Genomic DNA, 26,206 nt, shown 5'->3' with positions numbered 1-26,206 from the left:
AAATTGTATTAAAATATCATATATATCTTGATGGCTGGGTTTGGGGCACCCCCTTAAATGTTCAGCCTGCAGTGAGTGCCTCACTCTCCTCCCCGTAGTCTTGGCTCTGATCTGAGGTTGGGTGGGACTTCTGTTGCAATTGGTGCTAATCAAGGCAGCCCTCTGAGTAACGAAAAGGATAACCTCTGGGGCCAAGACTGCCTGGGTTCATATCTCAGCTCTGTCATTTACTAGCTGGGTGATCTTGGGCAAGTTACTTACCTGCTCTGTGCCTCAGTTTTCTCATCTGTAAAATGGGGACATGAAGAGAACCTATCTCACAGGCTGTTGTGAAAACTAAATGCCTCTATGCAAAGCTAAATAGTGCCTTGTATACGGTGGGCTCTCTGGAAGTGTCAGCTGCTCCTGCTAGTATTATTATATGGTTTATTAGGCAGGAGAAGTCATGTAAACCAGCCGAAATACAGTGCTTCAGTCACTGTGGTAGGAACACAAATGAGGCAGCAGTTGGAGTCCTTGGTGTAGTCATGGATGGTTCCTCAGAGGCGGTGCCATTCGAGTTAGACTTGGGACTCTGAGGAGGACTTTTCCAGCTGAACGAGGAGGCAAAGGACAGCTAGAGTGAGAACAGGATCTGAGTGAGCCCTGGAACAGAGGCCGGAAGTGTTGAGGTGGCAGTGGGTGGTTTGGTGAGGTCAGGAGGGGACACATGCCAGGGAGGGTGCAGGCACGGAGGCCCCCAGAGGTTTGAGGTGGGGCTGTGCTTGGAGGTTCATGAGATGGGTGATGGGGAGCAGGTAGAGAGCAGGGGCTTGGAGCCAATTCATGAGCCCCTAGAGTGTGCCGGGCCCCCTGCACAGAGACCTTGGGCTGGATTGCCTGGGTATGTCCAGGGGTGGAAAGGAGACCTATTATCCCAAGTGCCTTGTAAAGCTGGAGAAGGGAACCTGGGGATGTGGTTGAAAGAGGGATCTCTCAGTGGGTCTGCGGTGCCATCAGCCACAAGAAGGGATTTATCCTGTGGTTCTTGTTGCAGTGAAGCCTGGCACAGATGAGGACCACCAGGAGAAGTGCCTGTCCCAGCTCTATGACCACATGCCAGAGGGGATGACGCCCTTGGCCACGCTGAAAAACGTTCACCAGCGCCAGCAGCTGGGTGTGTGTCGGCTCTCCTGCTCCCTCCCTCCCTGTGCCCCACCTGATACTCCCACTCACCAGCAACTCCAGACAGGTCCCCAGGGCAGGGCCCGGAGAGTAGGGCTTCCCGAGTCATCGTGGCCACTCTGGATTCAGAAACCAAGACCGCATGTTTCTTTGATGACCAGACAAAAACTGTTACAGCTTGGCTGGGAAGTTCTGATTCATCCGCCATATTCACTAGACATTGCACCTTCGGATTTCCATTTATTTCAGTCTTTACAAAATTCTCTTAATGGAAAAATTTTCAATTCCCTGGAAGACTATAAAAGGCACCTGGAACAGTTCTTTGCTCAGAAAGATAAAAAGTTTTGGGAAGATGGAATTATGAAGTTGCCTGAAAAATGGCAGAAGGTAGTGGAACAAAAGGGTGAATACGTTGTTCAATAAAGTTCTTGGTAAAAATGAATAAAAAATAAATAAATAAAATAAAAGGGCTTTTCTGATCACCCATAATAGAAGGGCGACTCCCCATTCCCCATCTTCTCGTGCCACATCTGCCTATTTTTATTTCTGCTTTATTTTTCTCCAGAACCTTATAGCCACACGACCCATTACATATTTCTTTGCTTGTTAATTATCTGTCTTCAACCACTAGCATGTAAACTCCATGAATGCACAGGCGAGTTTTTGTTCATTGCTTTATCTCTAATGCCTAGAATGTTCGGTAAATGTTTGCTGAATGAAAGTTTTATAGACACAAGTGAGCATATTGTACACACATTTAAGAGGGACTGAAGCCATCCAGGCAGATCCTTCAGAAAAGAGAACGTCCACCTTTCTGGGCGAATCCTTGGGCACTCGGGCTCTCCTTGAGGTACTCACATTGCAGTTTACGACATGTGTCCTGTGGTCTTGATTTTCTGCGGGCAGGCAAGTCCCATCTGTGCCGAGCTGTTACCCATCACGAGGAGTCTGTGAGGGAGGCCAGCCTGTGCAAGAAGCTCCGGAACATCGAGGTGCTGCAGGAGGTGCTGTCTGCGGCACACCAGCGGTCCCGGCTCAAGTACACTCAGCTCCGTGAGGACTATGACCTGCTGAACTTGATCGACGTTCCCGACATCATCTGTGAGTGGCCTGGGTGCCGGAGCCAGGTGCAGAGTGTGCCATGTGAGAGGCAGGGGCGCTCGGGCGCTCATCCTGCAGGGGCCGGGCAAACCCTCGCTGTGTGCCGGGCACTGGGACAGGGCCACGTGCTGCTCTTGCCCTGGTGTCCTCACCTCCTCATTCCCAGATCCAGGGCCTTCTTTATGGTCTTCGTCCTCGTTGACCCCTTGGTGGCAGCTGACCCCCTCCTGCCCCTCAACACGCCACCTATGGCGTCAGGGCCCTGCCACCTTGGTTCTTCTGCCCTCACTTTCCTCTCCACCCTATTTGCTGACTGTCTTGCCCAAACCCACCTCCCCTCCTGTCATTCTTGAGGGTCTCCTCTCCCTGGTTTGCTTCCTCTAGATTCCTTAAAGTCTCACGACCTCCGCTCGGGTTCCAGCCACCACCGCTAGTCAGGAGACCCCAAGAACTGCCTTTCGCCTCGTCGTTTTCCCTACGCTCCATACCCACCCACATGCCACCTGCCTTCTGGAAAAATGCGCTTTGCTATCTGTCTTTTACCTCTGGCTCCATAGTTTGAAAGCCACCTGCATCCTTATTCCTGCTCCAAGGCTTGATCTTTACCCTGTTTTCTCCGTTTTCTTTCTTTTTTTTTTTTTCCCCAGACAAAAATTATTTTTATTACGAAACAAGAAGTAAAATTTTCACTGATACAGTGGATCCAGGGGATGCAGGGAAAAGTTTTTACTTTGGCAGAGAAAATTTCTTCAAAATCTAGTTCATCGTGTCTGTGTGTGAGTGTGTGTGTGGTGAGAACACTTAAGATCTACCCTCAAGTATACAATATAGTGTTGTTACAGTCACCGTACTGTGTTAGACCTCTAGAACTTACTCATCCTGCATAACTGAAACTCTGTACCCTTTCACCAACATTTCCTCACAGCACCCACCCCCCACTGCCCCCGGCACCCGCCATTCTGCTCTCTGCTTCTATGAGTTTGACTTTATTTATTTATTTATTATTTTTTATTGTATGAGTTTCAGGTGTACAGCATTATAATTCAACATCTGTATACACTACAGAGTGATCACCACCACAAGTCTAGTAACCATCCATCACCGTAGAGTTGACCCTCTTCACCCATTTTGCCCATCCCTCCCCCGCAAACCCCTCTGGTAACCACAAATCTGTTCTCTGTATCTATGAGTTTGTTTTTGTTTTGTTTGTTCATTTGTTTTTGGGGATTTTTTTAGATTCCAATCATATGGTGTTTTTTTTTCCTCTATCTGACTTATTTCACTTAACATAATATCCTCAAGGTCCATCCATTTAGTTGGAAGTCACAGGATTTCATTCTTTTTTTTTTTTTTTTTTTTTGTCTAAGTAGTATTCCATTGTATATATATACCACATCTTCTTTACCTGTTCATCCGTCTGTGGACACTTAGGTTGTTTCCATATCTTGGCTATTGCTAACAATGCTGCAATGAACATAGGGGTGCATGTATCTTTTAGAATTAGTGTTTCATGTTGTTCAGATAAATACCCGGAAGTGGAATAGCTGGGTCATATGAACTATGCTTACCTTTTTGAGGAATCTCCATACTGTTTTTCCATAGTGGCTGCACCAATTTACAGTCCCACCCACAGTGTACGAGGATTCCCTTTTTTCCACATCCTCTCCAACATTTGTTATTTCTTGTCTTTTTGATAATAGCCAATTATAATAGCCAATGAGGTGATATCTCATTGTAGTTTTGATTTACATTTTCCTAATAATTAGTGGTGTTTTATGTGCCTGTTGGCCATCTGTATGTCTTTCTTGGAAAAATGCCTATTCAGACCCTCTGCCCATTTTTTAATTGAGTTGTTTGTTTTTTTGTTGTTGAGTTGTATGTGTTCTTTATATACTTTGGATAGTAACTCCTTATCACATATATAATTTGCAACTGTCTTCTCCCATTCAGTAAATTGCCTTTTCATTCTGATGATAGCTCCCATCACTGTGCAGAAGCTTTTTAGTTTGATGTAGTCCCATTTGTTTGTTTTTGCTTTTGTTTCCCTTGCCTCTGGAGTCAGATCCCCCAAAATATCAGTAAGAACAATGTCACTGAGGTTTCCGCCTATGTTTTCTTCTAGGAATTATATGGTTTTAGGTCTTACATTCAAGTCTTTACTCCATGTTGAGTTAATTTTTGTGTATGGTGTAAGATAGTGATCTAGTTTCATTGTTTTGCATGTGGCTGTTTAGTTTTCCCAGCACCATTTATTGAAGAGACCATCCTTTTTCCATTGTCTGTTCTTTGCTTCTTGGTCATAAATTAATTGTTCATCTATGTGTGGGTTTATTTCTGGGTTCTCAGGTCTGTTCCATTGATCTGTGTGTCTGTTTTTGTGCCCTTTCCATACTGTTTTGATTACTGTAGCTTCATAGTATAGTTGAAATCAGGGAGCATGATACCTCCAGCTTTGTTCTTCTTTCTCAAGATTGTTTTGGCTATTCGGGATCTTTTGTGGTTCCATACAAATTTTAGAATTATTTGTTCTAGTTTTGTGAAATATGCCATTGGATTTTTGACAGGGATTGCATTGAATCAGTAGATTGCTTTGGGTATTATGGCCATTTTAACAATATTAATTTTTCCAATCCACAAACATGGAATTATCTTTCCATTTATTTGTGTCTTCTTCAATTTCCTTCATGAATGTCCTATAGTTTTCAGTGTAGAGGTCTTTCACTTCCTTGGGTAAATTTATTCCTAGGTGTTTTATTATTTTTGATGCAATTGTAAATTGGATTGTCTTAATTTCTCTTTCTGATAGTTTGTTATTAGTGTATGGAAATGCCATGAATTTCTGTATATTGATTTTTTATCCTGCAGCTTTACTGAATCATTCATTAGTTCTAACAGTCTTTTGGTGAAGTCTGTAGGGTTCTCTGTAAGTAGGATTATGTCATCTGTAAATTGTGTCAGTTTTACTATTGATTTGGATGCCTTAACTTCTTTTTCTTGACTAATTGCTGTGACTAGGACTTCCAATACTATGATGAATAAAAATGGTAAGAGTGGGCATCCTTGTCTTGTTCCTGATCTTAGAGGAAAAGTTTTCAAGGCTTGTCGTATATGGCCTTTATTATGTTGAGATTTGTTCCCTCTATACCCCCTTCATTGAGGGTTTTTATCATAAATAGATTTGAAGAGTTTGGCCGTTTCAGATTCCACATGTAAGTGAGATCTCGCTCTCCAGTATTATGAGGGTGATACTAGTATCACCCTCATCTTAAAGATGAGGCAATGGAGGCTTAGAGAGATCAAAGTCTTTGTTCCAGGTGACCAAGCTGGTTGGTGGAAACAGGAGTGGTGCTCAGGGATTCTCCTTCATGGACACAGGCCACTTTCCTGGCCCCCTTGTCCACACAGTAGAGACAACCTCCACAGAGGGAGGGAGATGCACAGCTCCTGGCGAGGCTGTCTGGGGGTGGTGGCACCACTCTTGCAGTGGATGAGTAACCTGTCTGAGCCCAATGCTGTGTGAAGCAGTTTGTCTGTAAGAAACCACAGGGCCGTCCCGTGAATACAGGGGTGTGTCAGTCTTCTTGGCAGTGCCGTTCTTCTTCCCCATATTTTCTTTTTATACTGTTGTTCATGTATACTTAGCCTGCACTGGGATCCTTTGTTAGACACTGACTAGCCTCATGGGAAGGGTTGGCTTGAGCCTGCCATGAATATGATAGTGGAGATTTGGCAAACCCACTTCTCACTGTGAAATCCTCGCATCACACAATACTGAAGAGAGGAAGCTCATCTCGCCCGAAACTGTGCTGAAAGCATGGTATTTCCATAACAGCCACACCTGAAAGGGAGGTTACTTCTCAGTAGGATTTTATGAATACCAGAGGATGTCCCCTAGAATACAAATAAGCTCCTCGAAGGCAGGGAATTTGTCTTATTGTCACTACTCTGTCCCAGCCCCAGAGTGGGATATAGCTCATAGTAGATACCCAAATGGAGTTAGCCCTGAGTTTTCAAGGATAACTTTCAATTACAGAAACATTTGTGCTTTTACTTTTAATCTTCTTTTCCAGCTAAAACTGAGCGAGAGGTTGAAATTATACCGCCACAGTTCTCCAAGGTGACAGTAACAGACTTCTTCCAGAAGCTGGTATGTTGAACATTTATTTCATAATGACTTGAGGGGAAAGCTTTTCTATAAGTTGCAAGTATGTAAAAGGCTACTTTTAGATGTTTTTGATTTTTAATTAGAGATGTTATATAAGATGATTTAAATTAAGATAATTTTAAAAAGATAATTTTATCTTAAATGTATTGGATCTTTTAGAGAAAATGGCAATTAACATTCTTGTATGACTTTGTAGCACGTATTATCCCAGATGGTATCATTAGTCTCGGAGCAGGGCCGAATGAAATCTGTAAGGACAATAAGGCATCATTTCCTTTGGCTTTCAAAAGTTCCTGATTCAGCCTTCAGCTCCTACAGCTAATGATGCTCTATTCCAAAGGGCCCTTTATCTGTGTTTTCGGCTAATAAGAGATGGACGCCTCCTCGAAGCATTCACTTCGCTGCAGAAGAAGGAGACTTGGGGTTCACCCTGAGAGGAAACTCCCCAGTTCAAGTCCACTTCCTGGATCCGTACTGCTCTGCTGCGGTAAGTGTGGACCCTTCTAAATTGGGAGCAAAACTCACTGGCATCTTTGCAGACAGTGAAACTGGTAAAATATAAAGAGAGCTGCCCAAACAAATGTATGTGGGTGATTCAATTTAGGGTTCCTCTGTGTAAAAGGCCTTGCTTTATGGGAAAGGCCTCTCATACCTTTCTTGCCCAAAGAGAAAAGGATTAATTTTTGCCTTCTTGAAGCAAACTTGTGCAGATAACTATTTTATTAATGAACTTGGGAACTGCTTTAGGGATCTGAACGAACAGAACATTGACCTTTATTTAAATCATACTTTCATAGGTGGCAGGAACCAAGGAGGGGGATTATATTGTTTCCATTCAAGACGTGGATTGTAAGTGGCTGACTGTGAGTGAGGTTATAAAGCTGCTGAAGAGCTTTGGCCAGAACGACATTGAAATGAAGGTCGTGAGCCTCCTGGATGCCACGTCGTCCATGGTGAGTGCTGATGCCCCCTGGCAGCAAATAGCGACGTGGAGTGAAGTCAGTGTGAGCCCAGCCCCAGAGGTCTTTATCCGGACCCCTGCCTCCTGCCTGCATTTGTAACGTGCCACAAATGACTGAACTCCTAAGCTCGTCGTCACTGGGACGTGCTCAACTTGGGTCAGAGAGATCACTGGAAAGCTTTTTTTTTTTAATCCTATAGATCAGCGGTCCCCAGCCTTTTTGGCACCAGGGACCGGTTTTGCGGAAGACACTTTTTCCACGGATGCGGGGTGGGGCGGGGGGGATGGTTCAGGCGGTAACGCCAGCGATGGGGAGCTGCAGATGGAGCTTTGCTCGCTCTCCCGCCACTCACCTCCTGCGGTGCGACCTGGTTCCTAACAGGCTGTGGACTGGTACCGGTCCACGGCCCAGGGGTTGGGACCCCTGCTATGGATAAAAGAACCAATTGATTTATTTTTCTGGTTAAATTCTTTTCAATTGCAAAAGTAGTACATACTCATGGTTAAAAAAAATACTGAATTGATACAGAAGGGCTTGAGATGATGTGTGGAAGATGCTCTCCGCATGTCCGAGACAGTGTTAGCTGTTTCCTGTGAGATCTTGGGAAGCGTCTGAGCCTGTGCAAGTCCATGTGCACAGTTACATCCCTTTGTTTCCCCAAGTCGGAGGAATTGTGGCATACGCACTCTTCTGTGCTTGCTGCATTCAATTATGTACCTTGGACGCTTCCCTCTAGAACAGTGTGTGTTTATTCATTCAACAAATATTGATTGGGCATCAACTGTGTGCCAGGCCCTTCTCAGGTGTTGGAGCTACAGCTGGAATTAGACAGATAAGGTCCCTGCCCCCACAAAGCTGGCACTAAATAAGCAATAAGTGGTTGTGATTTTGGGTAAGTGCTGTAAAGGAAATAAAATGTGTAATGTGCTAGAATGACTGAAGCTGGGAGGGGCTCCTGAGCAGGGCTTGCCCTGAGGCTTGAGTGACAGGAGGAACCAGCCATGTGAAGAGGTACAAGAAGAGCACGTGGGCAGGGGCACCCACAGGCGCAGAGACCAGACCCTGTGGCAGGAATGAGCTTCACCTGCTAGAGGAACTAAAAGAAGGCCTTTCGGCCGGAGCATCTTGACACGGGCCAGAGTGGCGGGAAATGCGGTGGGAGGGAGGCAGGGCTTCATCGGCAGTGGAGGGAGTTTGAAACCTTTTGAGACTGGGAGTGACGTGGCATGATGTTTATTTTAGAAGGTCGTCTTGCTGTCTGGAGGCCAGCCGGGTGGCCGCAGAGCAAGCTGGCTGTGGCAGTCACCCAGGCCAGTGACGTTAGCACCGTCCCACTAGGGGGTGACAGTGGAGGTGGAGAGAGGTGGGTGCACCTGAGACGTAATTTGGATATAGAGCTGATGGATTTGTAGACGACTTGTATAAAAAAGATGCGGGAACGAGAGAGGACCGCACAGGTTTTGGCTTGAACTACTGCGTCATTTTTCTTAAAGACGGGAGACGGGGCAAGGGTGAGGGAGGCAGCGGAGAGAGAAAAACAAGTGTTGTGTGTGGTTCGCGTGCCATTAGGCATCCGGATGTAAAGGTAAAGTAGGCAGCTGGGTGTTCAGATCTTCAGTTCAAGGCAAATGTCAGCCTAGAACTAAATATTTGAGGATCATCAGCACAGAGATGATATTTAAAGCTGTAAGATACTAAACGAAATTACCCTCGAGGGGTTGAGGGTGGAGGACTCAGCCCTGAGAGACACCACAAGCGTCTGGAGGTCAGTCAGAAGAGAAGTAGGTGCGAAGGGGAGTGCAGACAGGTGGGATAAAGAGGAGCTTCTGAAACCAAGAGAAGAAAATCCTGCCCGGAAAGAGTGGTGGTTTGTGTTGAATACAGTTAAGAGATGGAGAATGAGGGAAGCAGAGCCGTGTCTGTTATATTTGGCAGCAGGACAAAAGGACACTTTTCATGGGGAAATGGCAACAGAACTCAGACTTAGAGAGGGTTGGAGAGTGAATGATTGTGTGATTCCATTGGTAAGAAATGTCCAGAATAGGCAAACCCATGGAAACAGAATGTAGGTTAGTGGTTGGTTGCCAGGGGCTGGGGCGTCGGGGAATGGGGAGTAACAGCTGGTGGGACAGGGTTTCTTTTTTTTTTTTCCTTCTTTTTTGGCTGCACCACACAGCTTGCAGGCTCTTAGTTCCCCGACCAGGTATCGAACCCACACCCCCTGCAGTGGAAGCACAGAGTTCTAACCACCAGACCGCCAGGGAAGTCCCCAGGGTTTCTTTTGGAGGGGGGTGGGAATGTTCTGAAATTCGGTAGTATTAGTGGTTGCACAACTCTGTGAATATACTAAAAACCACTGGATTGTATTAAAATGGTGAATTTTATGGTATGTGAATTATAACTCAATTAGAAAAAAGAAGATAAAGTAGTCAAGGGACTCACATTGCATCTTGGGAGAAGGGATCATGAAAAATGGCACTTTTAGGGGTGGAATCCATAGCACTGCTAGACTAGTGATCAAGGTCTCAACCAGAAACAAAAGAAGTTTGTCCGGAAAGTGGATAAATAAAAATGCTGCGCTCTGGCCTGAGGGCTGGAGTCTATTAGGCACAGCCGGAGGACCTGCCGCTTTAGAGAGCGGCCCTGCCCCTGAAGAGACTGAAAGGCTTATCTGTTAGTCCTGTCACACTTTTGATTGAACCAGGCCAGTGAAGAATCTGATGTAGGGGTGAAAGCAAGGGTTCTGTATTCAGATTGCCTGCATTTGAATCCTGGCTTTCACCAGTTCCGTGACCTTGGGCATCAGAGACTTGCTCTGAGCCTCGGGAAAAATGGAGAAAATGGTGCGTAGCTGGGATACGTTTCAGTTCATAATAGGTGTTAGAAGAGTAATAACCATGACATGGCTATTCTTTTCACCCAGCATGGACTTTAGATAATTGAGCATTGGTTTTTTTTGTGTGTTTGTTAATTTTTTTTTCTATTAATTTTTATTGGAGTATAGTTGCTTTACAATGTTGTGTTAGTTTCTGCTGTACAGCAAAGTGAATCAGCTATATGTATACATACATCCCCTCTTTTTTGGATTTCCTTTCCATTTAAATCCCCACAAAGCATCAAGTAGAGTTCCTTGTGCTATACAGTAGGTTCTCATGAGTTATCTATTTTATACATAGTAGTGTATATACTATGTAGTATATATAGTAGTGTATATACTAATAGTATATATACTATTGTATATACAATCCCAATCTCCCAATTCATCCCACCCCCCTCTTCCCCCCTTGGTGTCCATACGTTTGTTCTCTATGTTTGTGTCTCTATTTCTGCTTTGCAGATAAGTTCATCTGTATCCTTTTTCTAGATTCCATATATAAGTGATATCATACAGTATTTGTTTTTCTGACTTACTTTACTTTGTATGACAGTCTCTAGGTCCATCCATGTCTCTGCAGATGGCACAATTTCGTTCCTTTTTATAGCTGAGTAATATTCCATTGTATGTATGTACCACATCTGCTTTATCCATTCCTCTGTTGATGGACAGTTAGGGTGCTTCAGTGTCCTGGCTATTGTAAATAGTGCTGCAGTGAACACTGGGGTGCATGTATCTTTTTGAATAATGGTTTTCTCTGGGTATATGCCCAGTAGTGGGATTGCTGGGTCATATGGTAGTTCTATTTTTAGTTTTTTAAGGAACCTCCACACTGTTCTCCATAGTGGCTGTATCAATTTACATTCCCACCAACAGTGTAAGAGGGTTCCCTTTTCTCCACACCCTCTCCAGCATTTATTGTTTGTAGATTTTTTGATGATGGCCATTCTGACCGGTGTGAGGTGATAACCTCATTGTAGTTTTGATTTGCATTTCTCTAATAATTAGTGATGTTGAGCATCTTTTCATGTGTTTGTTGGCCAGCTGTATGTCTTCTTTGGAGAAATGTCTATTTAGGTCTTCCACCCATTTGTTGACTGGGTTGTTTTTTTGATATTGAGCTGCATGAGCTATTTTTTGGAGATTAATCCCTTGTCAGTTGCTTTGTTGGCAAGTATTTTCTCCCATTCTGAGGGTTGTCTTTTCGTCTTGTTTATGGTTTCCTTTGCTGTGAGCACTGTTTTTAACTGCTGAGCCTCTTCTTCAAACAAAAGCAAATCATGGGAACAATAAAGCCCAGTGCTCTGGCTGAATTGGTTGCCTGCTCCCCCACTCTCCCTGGATTACGGTGGGGATCCCTAGTACCTCTCCGTGGAGCACATTCTGACTACCGCTGATGTCGTGGAAAGAACCCCAGGCTTGGAATCAAAGACCTGGAATCAGGCCCTGCCTGCTGTTAACAAGCTGTTTGACCTTCAGCAGGCTTCATGGTCCTCAGCTGTATAATCTAAGATTTAGATGAGTGCAGTGGTTTCCAGCTGTGCTCCATAAAGCCCTGAGAGTGTCAGAGGGGCGCCCCAGGAAGATTTGGGGACTGGGTAGTAGGGTAGTGGCGTGCTGGATGAGGACAGGAAACAGGTGAATGAGAGAAAGGGAGCAGAGATATTGCGGTGGTAGCTGGGAGGGGGACGTAGGGGTAAAGGAAAGTTTTTCAGAGGTGTGTGTGTTGATAGCACAGTTAGCGTGTGTGCAGATGGGAAAGGTTTAGGAGACAGGAGAGCAGAAAGGAGGGGATACCTGGAGGACAGAGGGAGTGAGAGGGTCCAGGCACTTGGGAGGGCATGTCTTTAAACTGGTGAAATAAGCATAACTTAATGGTTAAAATGGTAAATTTGATGTTATGTTTATTTCACGTTTAAAAAATTGGAAAAATTTAATATCCTCATCACCATGGACCCTGTACTGTCTTTAAAGAGAATGAAGTTGATCTGTATCTGTTGGTGTGCGCTGAAATCCAGGATACAGTAAGTGAAGAAAGCAGGGTGCGGACCAGTGTGTGTAGTGTATTCTTAAGGAAAGACGAATGGTGATGTATACTTACACACATATCAATACCTGTATATGAATGTTATCTCTGAAAGTGTAACAGACAGTGGTTACCTCAGGGGAAGAGCCTGAAAGCCCAGGTAGGAGGGACACCTACTGTTCACCTCATGTATTTTCATATCATTGACCATGAGTATGTATTACTTTTTCAAATGTAATAACCTTAAAAGGTAGTGGTCTCTAGCCTAAATTGCTACTACTGAGTATATTCCTTAAGAATTGTCCTTGTTGTTAAGAACCTAATTCTATATAAGTGTTTGTCACTGAGTTTCAGAATTATGTCAATGTAATTTTAAAGAGGATGCTATGAGTGCAGAATCTGAATCTCAAACTTCTTCGCAATCGTTCCTCTGACATCTTGACTTCTAACACCTTTCTCTTTCCTTTTCTGTGTGCAGCATAGTAAATGTGCCACATACTCCGCAGGAATGCAGAAAACTTACTCCATGATCTGCTTAGCCATAGATGATGATGATAAAACTGATAAAACCAAGAAAATCTCGAAAAAGCTGTCCTTTTTGAGTTGGAGCACCAATAAGAACAGACAGAAGTCGGCGAGCACCTTGTGCCTCCCATCGGTTGGGGTCAGGGTTGCGGGGCCTCCGGTCAAGAAGAAGCTCCCCTCTCCATTCAGCCTTCTCACCTCCGACAGTTCTCTGTACTAACGTGAGGAAACAAAAGCGTTTCCCATGCTGACTGGGCCTTCGTATTTGTGCCATAGCGGAAAATTTCTAAATATTCTCAAATCCCATTTTCTCACAGCGTAAACCTACAATTGATATGTTTTTATGAATGACAGTAACAAGAAACCTCTAGAAATTTGTGGAAAACAAACTTATTAGGGGAGTCTCACCATATTGCTGCAAGTTATTTATTATATAAAGTATTGTAAATAGAATAATGTGGAAATATGGCTGTTTTTAACGACTGTAATTAAGACTCTTAGTTACTTACTATCAGAGTTAAATTAGGATTTCCTATACTGGTTCTATTTGTAAGTTTCCAGACTTGGGTGATTGATAGATAGATAATTCCTTAACTCAGAATTCAGATGACCCCAAATTAAGTCAGGGCAAGGGACCATAATGATAGACTTAAATTAGTGTTACTAAAAACTGTCCCAGGGGGCTTCCCTGGTGGCGCAGTGGTTGAGAGTCTGCCTGCCAATGCAGGGGACACGGGTTCGAGCCCTGGTCTGGGAAGATCCCACATGCCGCGGAGCAACTAGGCCCGTGAGCCACAATTACTGAGCCTGCGCGTCTGGAGCCTGTGCTCCGCACCAAGAGAGGCCGTGATACTGAGAGGCCCGTGCACCGCGATGAAGAGTGGCCCCCGCTTGCCGCAACTGGAGAAAGCCCTCGTACAGAAACGAAGACCCAACACAGCCAAAAAGAAAGAAAGAAAGAAAGAAAGAAAAGTGATGCGCTTAAATAAATACACTAAAAAAAAAACTGTCCCAAAGAGCTCCTTCCTAAGGGGAATTCATTAACCTAAAACAACAAGCTTTTACTATTATTTCTAAATAATATGAATGCTGTTTCCAGATAAAGTCTAGTGCCAAATTTGTCATGACTTATTAGATAAAAAACCATTTAGGAGCAACTTTTCTTCTATTTTATGTCATTTAAAAGTCGCTAACACAGTGGCAGTGTTAGATGAAGATGCTGTCTACAAGGTAGATAATATACTGTTTGATACTCAAAACACTTTTCATTTTGTTTAAAGTAGAAAGTACATAGTTGTATATTTTAAGAGTCTTTAAGAAGGGTTAAAAACATTGTATAAGGTCAGGATGTAAATGATTCAAGTTTAGAGCTCTATTTGACTTTTTAAAATGACATTCTTACCAGCTGATTTCTCTTGCTATACGTTGGATGACACTGTGACTCTAATTAGATTCACTGTTGGCATAGTACAAGTTATATAGCTTTTAAAAATATATCATTGACATGTAATTTTGAGAATTAACAAACGTAAATGTTTTCTAGTGTGTAATATCAAAAGGGAAGCAACCATATTTGGGAAAGTGTATCCATTGCCCTTAGGGCTATTTTTATATAAATATTTACATAAACGCACTCATTTGCCTGAGTTAATGGTTTCCACTTTGATTTCTCTTTAATTCCCTCCTCTTTCAAATCATTTTTACCCTAATGCACAAAATGTTTTTTATTGTATTTGATTTTTAAAAATTACTAACATTTCACAAAACAGGACTTAGCTTTCAAGTTATCTTAGTATCCCTGAAAACATATAGCCTCTTTAATTGTATTTATTTCTTGAATGAGCAGTTGTGCATTTTGATCCCCAGGCTCTCCTCTCTGGATGCAGCTGCCCCTGCCATTTTCCCGTGTCTCTTCCCATTGTTGGGCTATACGTTGACAAACACATTCTTTCCCTCCCTCGCACGCATTGGCTTTTTATTTTAAAATGGGAACTCTGGACTCCAGGCTTTCTGTGTTCAGAAGTCATGCTCAGTGATTACAAACAAACTGTGCAGCTACCCGGAAGGGAGGGATGGAGGGAGAAAGGAAGGAAGGAAGAAAAAAGGCAGTACAATTGTTTGTTTACACTGGCAGCCACCCTCAAAGCACAGGTGTATTAAGACCAGACCTGAAGAACAGTGGCTCTGCCAGAAGGAACAAGGGGCTTATGGTACACAGTGCTTCATTCATTGTAGGTTTGTTTCCTTTAGACGGTCACATCCACCACCTTCCATGATAGATACAGGTCAACGTCACACATTAAAATCTCCCCAAGCTGGCTTTTTGCTGAATCTTGAGAGAGTCCCTGTTTAAACCGACTCCCTTAGGAAGGTGTCCACCAGCCCTCTTCATGCTAGCAGGATGCAGGCAGTGCCATCTGGGGCACACTAACTGAAGTAAATGCTTGAGCCCAGAAAGCAGGGCAGGACAACTGGCAGGTGCCATTCAGGCCTCACTTCATCCTTCCCTAGTTTCTGTGAGAGGAAATATTGTTTCTTAATGTGAAAGAAAACAAGATCCTGTAGTTCGTGGTGTAAAGGAGATGCCGTGGGAAGAGCCATCACCTGGACTGGGTGAAGAACGCATGAATGTGCTGGGCCACTGATTGTCCAACCACCGGCTCCAGTTCTTGGATGGAAGCATTACTTAGTTGCTGGATACTTGGAAACCTCTGAAGCAGGAGAGGAGCTTTAACTTTCCCGACTCCTGGGATCTGTTGCACAGTTCGAAGGAGGGCTGGCTCAGAGATCAGAGCCCGTTTCTTCCTGAGAAAAGGGTTCTTACTGGGCTCTTTGGTTTGCTCTTGAACCTGAACCGAGATGAAAGGAAAAGCACATGAGTGCCCTCTAGAAGACTGGAGGTTTCTTAAAGTTTTGTTTTGTGGAAATTTAGTTTTAGTTTTTCCATTTGGTTCAGCTTGATTCACCACTGCAAATATTCTCATATATACCACGAATATAATTTTTCAGGCATCAGTAAAATTATTAAAAGATGAACTATATGGAAAACCACTAGGTGAAAAAAAAACAACACATGAACTTGCAGACAGAAGTGCTGATGCTTAACAAAAGATACATGGCGGGACTTCCCTGGCAGTCCAGTGGTTAAGACTCTGCCCTTCCAATGTAGGGGGGTGCAGGTTCGATCCCTGGTCGGGGAACAAAGATCCCACATGCCGCGTGGCCCGGCCGAAAAAAAAAAGAAAAAAGAAGATACGTGTGGATGAGGCGAAGAAGCTGTTGACAGTGTCCCCAGCCTAAGTGCAGAATAGTGCATGATGGAGTCATCACAGCCTGGGAGGCTAAAATCAGGTCTCCAACTTGTTTGCTTTGTTACATGCTTGCCTAGAAAGGGGGGCAAGCTCAGCTAGCTGCAGAGGCAGCTTCTGAACTTAAATTCCTCAAAAAGGTTTTAGAAACCAACCCAGTCACTGATAGAGATTGACCTGATGGATTGTACCTATAATAAGGGCAGTTGTCAGAGTTAACAGGTCCAGGAAGGTCAGTCAAGAATCCTAACACAGGGCTATTGTGGAGGAGTAGGAATCAGTACTTACCAACTGGATAATGAGACAGGACGCTTCCGTCTGGCTGGCCACTGGAAGCAACACCATCCCAAGATCCAGCACAGTAAATTTCTGTACAGCTGCAAAGTACTGTTCACTCATCTGCGTTTTTTCAACTACTACAATCCCTTGAAGTTTACTGGACTGCAAAGAAAAAAAAAGACAGGAAACTATTTTGTAACAAAATTCCATTCAAGATTAAGAAGCTATCCAAGGGTGCTTGGAATGGCCAATGGTTTCATATAAATTATTGCAAGAGATAGAAGTCAATTTTCAATTTGTTTCTTTAATTCAGTACTTACATTTCTAACCCGAACAAGTCTCTTTCTGTAGCCATTTCCTGCCACCAAATCAGCTTCGGTGATATAAAGAATGCAGGATCTGCTAGACAAGTAAAAATCTACCGGTGTCAGTCCATCCTCAAAAACAAGTTTAATTTTTCCTGAAAATACAGACAAGAAAATAAGTTCCGTGAGCTTTGGATGAAAATAGGTGGAACGTTTTTAAAAAGTGGGGTGAGATGAGAGAGGGCTTTAGTAGAGGAAGCCCACCGACCTTGCATTCCCTGTGCCAGCTGCGACCCGCGCCATTTCTCATTGGCCACAATGTGCCCAAACGGCACGTGCATGGGGCCTGTGCCATCAGGGGTGTTCCCTTCCATCGGCGGCCTGGATCTAATTAGGGGAATACAAGACGGCACTTGAGCAGGCTCTCCGGCACACGGCCCCGCATTCCACTCCCAGCCCGGGCCTCTTTGGCAGGAGCCCGTCTGCAGAGTGTTCTTTAAGAGGCTTGATTATTAGCCAAAGTCTAAGAACCAGGAGATTCCTGTCCTAGAAGCCGCGTCCCTCATTTGCGTCACCTGCCTGGCCCCTGACATTCCCGCGCCGTGGCTCCTCCATCCAGTCCAGGGCGGGGGCCGAGCCGGCCAGGACCCAGCTCTGGGTCTCCCGCGACATTACCTGCGGCGCTCCACTTCCGGGTTCTCTCCTGCGCGCTCTCCAAGTCCTTCATCCTGCCCGCCCTCTGCCTCCCCTGGCGCCGGATAGGCTATGGCCTCAGAGATCGACACGTGACTGGCCAATAAGAGAATGGACAGCGTATACAATTTCAGCCCTGGAGAGGATTTGAGAGGTACCGGCTGGTTGCCATGAGCGACGGGTGTGAAGTAACCTTCGCTCTGATTGGTCTTGGGAAAAGCAGAGCCAATGGCAGACGTGGTTGTTGCGAAGTCCGTTGCGTACAAAAGGCGTCTGGGGCTAGGCCAGCTGGAGGCGGCCCAGTTTAGGGAGTGGTACTCGGCTCTGAGACCTGCTTGTCAGTCTAGTGCCGGTCTGGCCAACCCCCGCAGCAAGGATGCTCCTGGGGTTCCGGAGAGGCGGCAAGAGGCAGTTTGTAAGTATATCTGCGCCCGGGGGTTAAGTGGGAAGGGGTTGGGATTTGGGATGGAGGCAAGGTAGCGGCACAAGAGGAGTTGGTTTTTCTTTCTAGAAACCCTGAATTTTCGTGTTTGGAACACAGATCCTCTATCCCAGTGTCGGTCTCAGTCGATAGGACTCGCCCTGTCTCACCTGTAACTTTCGCTCCGGTGTTGGGGAGTTTACTCCTGCCGGCACACACTTGCTCCACTACTGAATATTCCTCTGTGGGAAGTCATTCTTTTCTTTCCTCCGCCACGCACCATGTACACCCCACCAGCAAGTTCCATAGATTCCACCCACCAAATGCATCTGGCAGCCGTCCCCGCTCCCACCCCGGCCTCCATCATCTACCTGGACTGCTGCAGCAGCTCCTCCCTATTTCTCGGTCTCCGTTCCTGCCTTCCCCTAGGTCCGTTCTCCACAAAGCAGCCAAAGGGATTCTTTTAAAATGCAATTCTGATCGTGCCCACTGCCCACAAGTCACACACACAGACGCTCCAGCTCTTCACACCTTTAGGTTTCTTCAGGCCTTTGTCTTTGCTCTTTCTTCTGCCTGGAATGCTTCCCTCCAGACCTTACCATGGCCACTCTGTCGCTGCGGGCACACACTTCCAGGCTCATTCTCTGACCCTTCCTCCTACTAGGAAGCTACTCAGTTCCTTTAGTACCCTGATACCGACAATTCTTTGACATCCTCCCCTCTCCCCGTCTGTTGGTCCTACCAATGTCCTCATTGCTCTCTTTCCCAGCCCTAATTCCTGACTCCGTGATACTTCTTTGTATCCACTGCCCCCCACCCCAATGGCGTTGCTCCTGTCTCCCTTTTCCATACTTGCCTGGTGAAACCCCAGACCTACTTACATCCAGTTCTCCATAAACGTAATACTTTAAATGCAGAGAAAGCATTTTGACAAGGGTACTCCTGAACTCTGTTTCAGATCGGGATCAGAAAGCATGTCTGACTTGGCTTCCTGTTCTCAGCCCTATGACCTGCTGAAGTCATTTTAGACAGGTGGATGTTGAGAAGCAAGGAAGGCATAGTTGAAGCATATTTTTCCATTGCAATTTTGCTAACTCAGCATCTTTATTGAGGTTTTTATTGCGTTACTGAGTTCCTACTGTGTGTGTGCCAGATACCCACAATTGATTGACAGCCTATGGCCCCAAAGGCTAAAGGGTAGACAAACCTATAAGTCATTCAACACAAAATGGTGAGGGAAAAAGTGCTGAAGAGGCATATACCAGGGAAGGGGCAGCAAAGTCGGCCCAGAGAGTTGACCTGGGCCTTGGGAGGAGTAAGGAAATAGAATTCCAGGTGGAGAAAACAGCATGTACAAAAGTCTGACAAAGAGTCGTTTGCTATGTGGGAACAGGAAGGCAATTCTGAGCGCTACAGCATGTGTAGGGATGAGGAGGGCCCTCCAGAAAAGAATCTGGGGCCATTGATAGGAACCAACTGAGAGCAGCCTTAGCAGCCTTCTGTGCCAGGAGAGGACATTTCTCTGCCAACCCGAGAGTTTTCATGCTGGGTTGAGATAGGATCATCCTGTGTTTTATTAGAGACTAGAGGCAGGAGAACCATAGTTAGGAAATGATTATTGTGGTACAGGGGAGAAATGTTCAGCATACTATGGGAGATTCACTCCATCAAATAAATAAATAAATAAATAAATAAATAAATAAACAAAACTCACGAGGCCCTTTTGAAGGACCTTCTGGATACCAGCCCCTGGGGATTCAAAGGTGAAGAAAAGCCTTTCTTGTCCTTGAGCATCTGCCAGGCAGTGGGGGATGGGGGAGGCGGCAGACAAGTGTATATCCTGGAGAATGGTGGGATACAGCAGTGGCTGCTCTGGAATACCTGCCCTTGGGGTTGGCCATGCACGTGGGACTGGGGTGGGGGTGGGAGGGCTGCAGAAGACATTTGGAAGGTCTGCTCATCCCTCACTCCTGAAGGATGCCCAGACCCCTGGCTCTTCCCCTTGGTTGCACCTTCCTTTCTGCCCCGGTACCTTTTGCCCACCCCAGCCTGATTAGTCTTCCCCGGGGCCACTTTCAGTGGGTGCTTCTCACTAGGTCACAAGATCTCCTTAGTCTGGTATCAAAACTCTTAAATGGAAACAGTCCCCACTCTGACTCCAGCTCATTTTTCTAGTCTCTCCAACTCAGATGCCTCTGTATTCCAGCAAACTGGAGTGCTTATTTCTAGAACACTGCCACTAACGTCTTGCTTCATTCCTTTGTTCCTGTTGCTCCCTCCTCCTGGAATGCCTTTCTATTGCATTTCCCAAATGTGAGAGCAGTGGCCATCTTTGAAGACCCAGTCTAAATGCTCTGAGATTTTCTCCCAACAGGACATCAGCGGTCCCCTTGCTGGCCCCTAGATCTGAAGGAGCCCTTCCCTCCCTGGGTCACCTCAGCACTTTGTCTTTACCTCTCCCTTGGCGCTTTCCATGATTCTGTGTTGTATTATAAATACCTGGGTGTTTCTCCTCTGTACTGTCCCTCCTTAAAGATGAGGACAAGGTTTCTTCATTGTCATGAAACGCTGTCATGGCGTTTTGCTTCTAGTAGATACAAATGAATGGCTGGTGCACAGAAAATGAAGATTGGGCTACACTCAGAAACTTCTCAGGGCCTCCCAGTTGCCTAAAGCAGGGTTCTCCGACTTTCATTGTGTGTAAGAACTAGTTTTTGTTACCCTGCATCTTTGAGATAAGCTACCTAAAATCCTTATTAAGCCCCTACCAGGTGTTAGACAATGTGCTAAGTGCCAGAGTTCCAGGGTTGATAAAGACAAGAAGGTTGCATTCTCTTAGGAAGCTTCCATCCGGCCGGGGGGGCGGCAAGTGAGTAAGTAGGGTCATCAGGGGCAGTGCTGTGAGACCAGTTGGGGGTGCTGGAGAGTGGCTCTGCGGGATGGTCAGGGAAGCTGTTCTGAGGAAGGAAGGACCAGAGGGTCCCCACTGAGGGCAGCTATACGGTGCTCCCTGCATGGGCACGTGTGCCTGGCCAGATGGGGCTTGAGGATGGCAGGGGGAGGAGTGGGCGTCCTGGTGTGACTAGATCCCTGGGTGACCAGTGCAGGTGTTCCCTCCCAGGCCCAGGGAGGTGTGGTCGCAGTCCCCAGAGATGATCCCATTGACCTCTGCTGGGTCTCATTTGTGCAGAAACGCATCATGCATGGCCTTCTCCCTGCAGCCAGCATCGCACCGAAGCCAGCTGTGCCCCGCACACCTCCTCCACGCAGCCCCAACCCCTCTCCGGAGAGACCAAGGTGAGTCTCAGGTGAGCAGGCACTGAGGTCACCCTGAGCTCAGCCACCAAGTGCTGGGTCCCGGGACTGTTCAGATGGGTAAGAAAATCACAAGGAGGGTGATTAGAATCATGTCCTTTGAAATACGTATCACGGTTCCATAACGAAGCACTTAATATGGTTTCTCCGTGGGATAATGGTCTGTGCCTTTCAGGTCTGTGGAGTTCTCACATGTCATAATTGAATGCAATTTTTCAAAATATAAAACACTGAAGTGCAAATATTTAGGTTGATAGTATGTTAAAAGGAATTTGAAGTGTGCACATAATTTTCTTTTTAAACACAAGTCTGCCTGTCAGAAGAACTGCTCTGCAGGAAGGAAGGAGAAGTGAGCTCGCTTGCCAGGGCCCGAGATTCCCCTATCCTTCAGTGCTCCTAACACACCAGAGAGCTGACTTCTTTTATACCTAAGACCCCTGCCTATGTCCTCCAAAATTTTAGGCGCAGGAGAATTTTAGACTTTCTTTTTAATCCATAAAATACATGGATACATGGCTTAACTGTTAACAATGAGAAATAATTTCACTCAAGGGTGGTACCTTCTTTTAGTGTTCTTTGAAACTGGAATATTGTATGCCTCCCGATAATAAACACTTTGAAATATTTTTAGTGTTTGTTTTTTCCTTCAGTACAATCTTGATAACAAGAATAGCCATTTATTAGTGTTTCCTCTGTGCCAAGGACTCTGGTCAGTGCTTTAGAAGCACTGTTTCATTTCATCCTCTCACCGATCCTGTGAGAGAGGTCCTGTTGGCATCTCTGTTTTGAGCTCAAGTGTTAGTCATTGGCCCAGAGTCTCACGGCTGGTGGGTGGTGGCATCGCTGCGATGGACTTGTAGGTCTGTCTGGCTCTTCAGTGTTTGTGTGAACAACCTTTAAGTTGTGTCATTAGAACTGAAATGTTTATGTAGCAGCAGTAGTGAGAGCGTTAGCTTCACATTCCATTATAAAGCAGAAAAACAAACAAAAGACCACGTCGTTTTGCTGCAAGCATGCTGTAGACTCGTTAGAAAATCTTTGTAGTCTTCTGTGTTTTCCAAAAATATATTTCTGGATTATAATCTTTATTAGCCCCAAATAATCAACATGGTTTTGGCAAATTTGGCTGATTTCTAGGTTATTTTACTCTAAAAACTAACATTCAAATTAACTTCTGACATTATTCCACTTCGCCTCTAGCGTAATAGTGTAAGAATCTTCCAGCAGTCACTTCTGTTTCCTCCTTCCCATCCTTTGCTACTGTTGTTATACGTTTTAATTCTATATGTTATAAACCCCACAATATGGTGTTCTTATTTTTGCTTTAGATAGTCTTTTATCTTTTCTAAAGCAATTTTATTATATAATGGATGTACAATAAACTGTACATATTTAAATGAATAATGTGATGTTATGACATATGTTTATACCTGTGAGACCATCACCATAATCAAGATAATAAATGTATCTATCATCCCCTCAAGTTTCCTCATGCCCCTTTGTAATTCCTCCCTCCTTCCCCCTCTCACTTCCCATACCTCGGCCCAGCCCACCCTCATCCCCATCCCAGGCAGCCATCGATCTGCTTTCTATCACTATAAGATTAGCCTCCATTTTCTAGACTTTTATGTAAACGGAATTATACAAAATACTTACGCTGGGTTCTTTCACTCAGCATAATTATTTTGAGATTCATCCATATTGTTGTGAAAATCAGTAATTCATCCTTTTAATTGCTGAGTGGTATTCCATTAGATGAATATGCCACTGTTTGTCCATTCACCTGTTGATGGATATTTGGGCGGTTTCTAGTTTCTTGGCTACTAGAAATAAAGCTGCTATGAATATTTGTGCACAAATCTTTGGACCTGTGGTTTCATTTCTCTTGGTAAATATTTAGGAGTGGAATAGGTGGGTCATATACTAGGGATATATTTAACCTATTAAGAAACTGCCAAACTATTTCCAAAGTTGTTATTCCATATATGTTCCCACCAGCAGGGTATGAGTTCCATTTTCTTCACGTGCTCACCAATGCTTGGTTTGATCAGTTGTGTGTGGGTGTCTGTGTCTGTGACTTTATAACTGTTTGACAATTAGCCATTAGCTCTCATTCACGTTGACTGTCTATAGGTTTTTTTGTTTTTATTTATTTATTTATTTATTTATTTTTGGCTTTGTTGGGTCTTTGTTGCTGCTTGCGGGCTTTCTCTAGTTGCAGCGAGCGGGGGCTACTCTTCATTGCAGTGCGCGGGCTTCTCATTGCAGTGGCTTCTCTTGTTGTGGAGCACGGGTTCTAGGTGCACGGGCTTCAGTAGTTGTGGCGTACGGGCTCAGTAGTTGTGGCTCGCAGGCTCTAGAGTGCAGGCTCAGTAGTTGTGGCACACGGGCTTAGTTGCTCTGCGGCATGTGGGATCTTCCCAGACCAGGGCTCAAACCCGTGTCCCCTGCCTTGGCAGGCAGATTCTTAACCACTGCATCACCAGGGAAGTCCCTGTCTATAGGTTTTTGAAGGTGGTGACAGGTGCATAGATAACAATGCTCTGTAGAGCTTGTTTGGTGAATCTTCATCTTCATTACACTTTCTGGACAACCATACTGGTAAAGTATGGGATGTTCCTTATTCCTTTGGCCCAGACAGTTTTGTTGCACCTGGAGTCCATGTGCACATCTGTGGTTCCCATCAACTTCCTGGCAAATTTCTGGATCTCTTCAGGTGTCCAAGGGGCACCTTTCTTGAAGCTTGCTCCATGGATGTGCTTGTGAATGTTGGTGGGTTATTCTCTGGTCACCACCTCATTGATGGCAGACTGGCCCCTTCTTCTCTCCACCCTTCTTTGTGAGAGCCATTCTGCCAGGCCCAGGTTGAAGGGATTGTCTTAGCCAGTCTTTTAAATTTTGGACATTCTAATAGGTGTGTAGTGGTATCTTTATGGTTTTATTTTGCGTTTCTCTAGTAACTAATGGTGTTGAACATCTTTTCACGTGCTTATTTGCCATTGTATATCTTCTTTGGTAAAGTATCTGTTTAAATCTTTTGCCCACTTTAAAAAATTGGGTTTTGTTCCTATTACTGTATATATAACACTATTCTGGATATATATTCTGGATACAAGTTCTTGTATCACATACAAATCACATACAAATATGTGATTTGCAAATATTTTCTCCCCATCTATGGCTTATCTTTTCATTTTCTTAACAGCCTTTCAGAGAGCAGAAATTCTTAATGTTTATGAAGTTCAACTTGTCAACTTTTTCTTTTACAGATCATGATTTCAGTATCATATCTAAGAAATATTTGCCTAACCCAAGGTCATAAAGCATTTTCTCCTATATTTTCTTCTAGAAGTTTTATAGTTTTAGCCTTTACATTTAGGTCTATGATGCATTTTGAGTTAATTTTTGTGTATGGTGTGGGAGGTGTAGATTCAAGTTCACTTTTTTGCACGTGGGTATCCAGTTGTTCCAGCACCATTTGATGAACATTATCTATTGCCATGTAAGTAATTACACCAAAACTTAGTGGCTTTTTTTTTTCTTTGCCATGCCGTGTGGCTTGCGGGATCTTAGTTCCCCGACCAGGGATTGAACCCGGGCCCTCGACAGTGAAAGCACGGAGTCCTAACCACTGGACTGCCAGGGAGTTCCCAAAACTTAGTGGCTTAAAACATAAAACAGTAGCATTTTTTATCTCATATCTTACTATGCTCTTTAAGTTATTTTTTCCTTTCTGTATTTCATTTTGGTTATTTTCTATTGTTTTGCCTTTAATTTCACTAATCTTTTCTTCTGCAATGTGTAACCTACAGTTAATCCCATCCAGTGTAATTTCCATCTCCTGAAGTTCAAGTCTTTTTAATAATATTCCATGTCTCTACTTACCTTTTGGAACATAATTAGAATAACTGTCTTAATGTCCCTCTCTGTTACTTCTAACGTGTCAGCTCTGAATGGGTTTTGATTGATTATTCTCTTCATTATGGGTCATGTTTTTCTGTCTCTTTGCATGCCTAGTTTATGTATGTTTGCATACTAGATAGACACTTTTGTGAGTTTTACCTTGTTGAGTGCTGGATATTTTTGTATTCCTATAAGTCTTCTTGAATTTTGTTCTGGGATGCAGTTAAATTACTTGGAACCAGTTTGATATTTCGGGTCTTGCTTTTATGATTTGTTAGGCAGGGTCTGGAGCAGTGTTCAGTCTAGGGCTACTTATTCTCCACCACCTTTAGAGTGCTGTACCCAGTGTCCCGTGAATTATAATGTTTTCCCATCTGTCTGGTGGGAGCAGTCACTATCCCCAGCCCTGTGTAAGCACCTGGCACTGTTCCTCTAACCCTCGTGGATGGCTCTCCCCCAGCCTTCTGTAGTGTCCTCCCACTCTTGCACTGAGGAGCATTTTGCTGAGCACTCAGGGGGCCTTCTGCAGGTTTCTGGAGTTCTCTCTGTTCAGCTCTTTCCTTTCTGGTACTCTGTCCTGCAAATTCTATCTGCCTTGGTGTTCCCTGACTCTCCACTCCATTTCCACAACTCGGCCTGGCTCCACCTCATTTCCTCCTCCCTGTGCTGTGACCCGGAAATTCTCTCAAGCAGTAAGCTGGGACAATTAATTGTTTATTTTGCTTTTTCAAGTGGGAGGGTAAACCCATGACTCTGTCTTTCCTTTATTATAATTTTGAATAATTTGCTCATTTCTTTTATATCTTTTTATTTCTCCTTTTTTTTTTCCCCATTCTGATCTTTCATTTTTATAGGAACACTACTTGAATATAGACTGCCTGGATTACAGACCTGGTTTCATCTCCCATTAGCTAGGAAAGCTTAGACAAGTCATTTAATGTCTTTGAAAAATGGAGATGACAGTAATATCCATTCATACAGTTGCTGTGGGAATGAAGTGAGATTGTGTGATGGCACATAACAGACTACAGGCACGTAGCCAGTAGATACACACTGAACACTGTAGAACTGAAAGTAAACCTTGATTAATTCATGTATCCTGTTGTTCAACCTTCAGCTTGAGGGTTCGTGTCTCACTGGCTCACTGTGGTGTTTTTGTCCATA

General features: G+C 44.4%; 3 protein-coding genes and 1 pseudogene across 13 annotated transcripts in view; 2 read left to right on the top strand and 2 right to left on the bottom strand.

The window, feature by feature from the left end:
* RHPN2 (rhophilin Rho GTPase binding protein 2) overlaps window positions 1-14,464 on the top strand; it is a 57,512-nt gene extending 43,048 nt beyond the window's left edge. For both annotated transcript variants that reach the window (XM_082366497.1, XM_082366498.1), the window contains 6 exons: window positions 1,037-1,156; window positions 2,071-2,265; window positions 6,336-6,412; window positions 6,771-6,917; window positions 7,228-7,383; window positions 12,772-14,464. In XM_082366497.1, coding sequence (XP_082222623.1) covers window positions 1,037-1,156; window positions 2,071-2,265; window positions 6,336-6,412; window positions 6,771-6,917; window positions 7,228-7,383; window positions 12,772-13,038 — 962 coding nt within the window. In that variant the 3' untranslated portion in view covers window positions 13,039-14,464. The remainder of the gene's footprint in view (window positions 1-1,036; window positions 1,157-2,070; window positions 2,266-6,335; window positions 6,413-6,770; window positions 6,918-7,227; window positions 7,384-12,771) is intronic.
* Window positions 14,465-14,778: 314 nt separating this feature from the next.
* On the bottom strand, window positions 14,779-17,487 carry FAAP24 (FA core complex associated protein 24). Of its 3 annotated transcripts, none has more exons than XM_082366545.1 (5): window positions 17,386-17,487; window positions 16,979-17,097; window positions 16,726-16,865; window positions 16,415-16,567; window positions 14,779-15,667 (listed from the first exon to the last, which is right to left on the bottom strand). In XM_082366545.1, the coding sequence occupies exons 2-5, from the start codon at window positions 17,082-17,084 to the stop codon at window positions 15,419-15,421; spliced, it is 648 nt and encodes a 215-aa protein (XP_082222671.1). In that variant the 5' UTR covers window positions 17,085-17,097; window positions 17,386-17,487; the 3' UTR covers window positions 14,779-15,418. The 3 variants fall into 3 exon arrangements, with proteins under 3 accessions (XP_082222671.1, XP_082222670.1, XP_082222669.1); XM_082366544.1 differs by having other exon boundaries at window positions 17,290-17,439; XM_082366543.1 differs by having other exon boundaries at window positions 17,286-17,438.
* Window positions 17,488-17,677: 190 nt separating this feature from the next.
* CEP89 (centrosomal protein 89) overlaps window positions 17,678-26,206 on the top strand; it is a gene marked incomplete at its 3' end in the record, with an annotated part of 74,383 nt that continues 65,854 nt past the window's right edge. For all 7 annotated transcript variants that reach the window (XR_014237348.1, XR_014237349.1, XM_082366488.1 and 4 more), the window contains exons 1-2: window positions 17,678-17,818; window positions 21,015-21,121. Coding sequence is in view for 5 of the 7 variants with exons in the window: in XM_082366488.1 (XP_082222614.1) it covers window positions 17,780-17,818; window positions 21,015-21,121 (146 nt within the window). The remainder of the gene's footprint in view (window positions 17,819-21,014; window positions 21,122-26,206) is intronic.
* LOC309616222 (large ribosomal subunit protein eL31 pseudogene) lies at window positions 21,160-26,197 on the bottom strand (annotated as a pseudogene). Its single transcript has one exon. The product of its transcript is annotated as a large ribosomal subunit protein eL31 pseudogene (transcript).

This window comes from Balaenoptera borealis (assembly GCF_965194805.1).
Source record: "Balaenoptera borealis genome assembly, chromosome: 19".
Taxonomy (NCBI): Eukaryota; Metazoa; Chordata; class Mammalia; order Artiodactyla; family Balaenopteridae; genus Balaenoptera; species Balaenoptera borealis.
The sequence above is the reverse complement of the archived record's forward strand: the minus strand, read 5'-3'. Positions and strand labels throughout refer to the sequence as shown.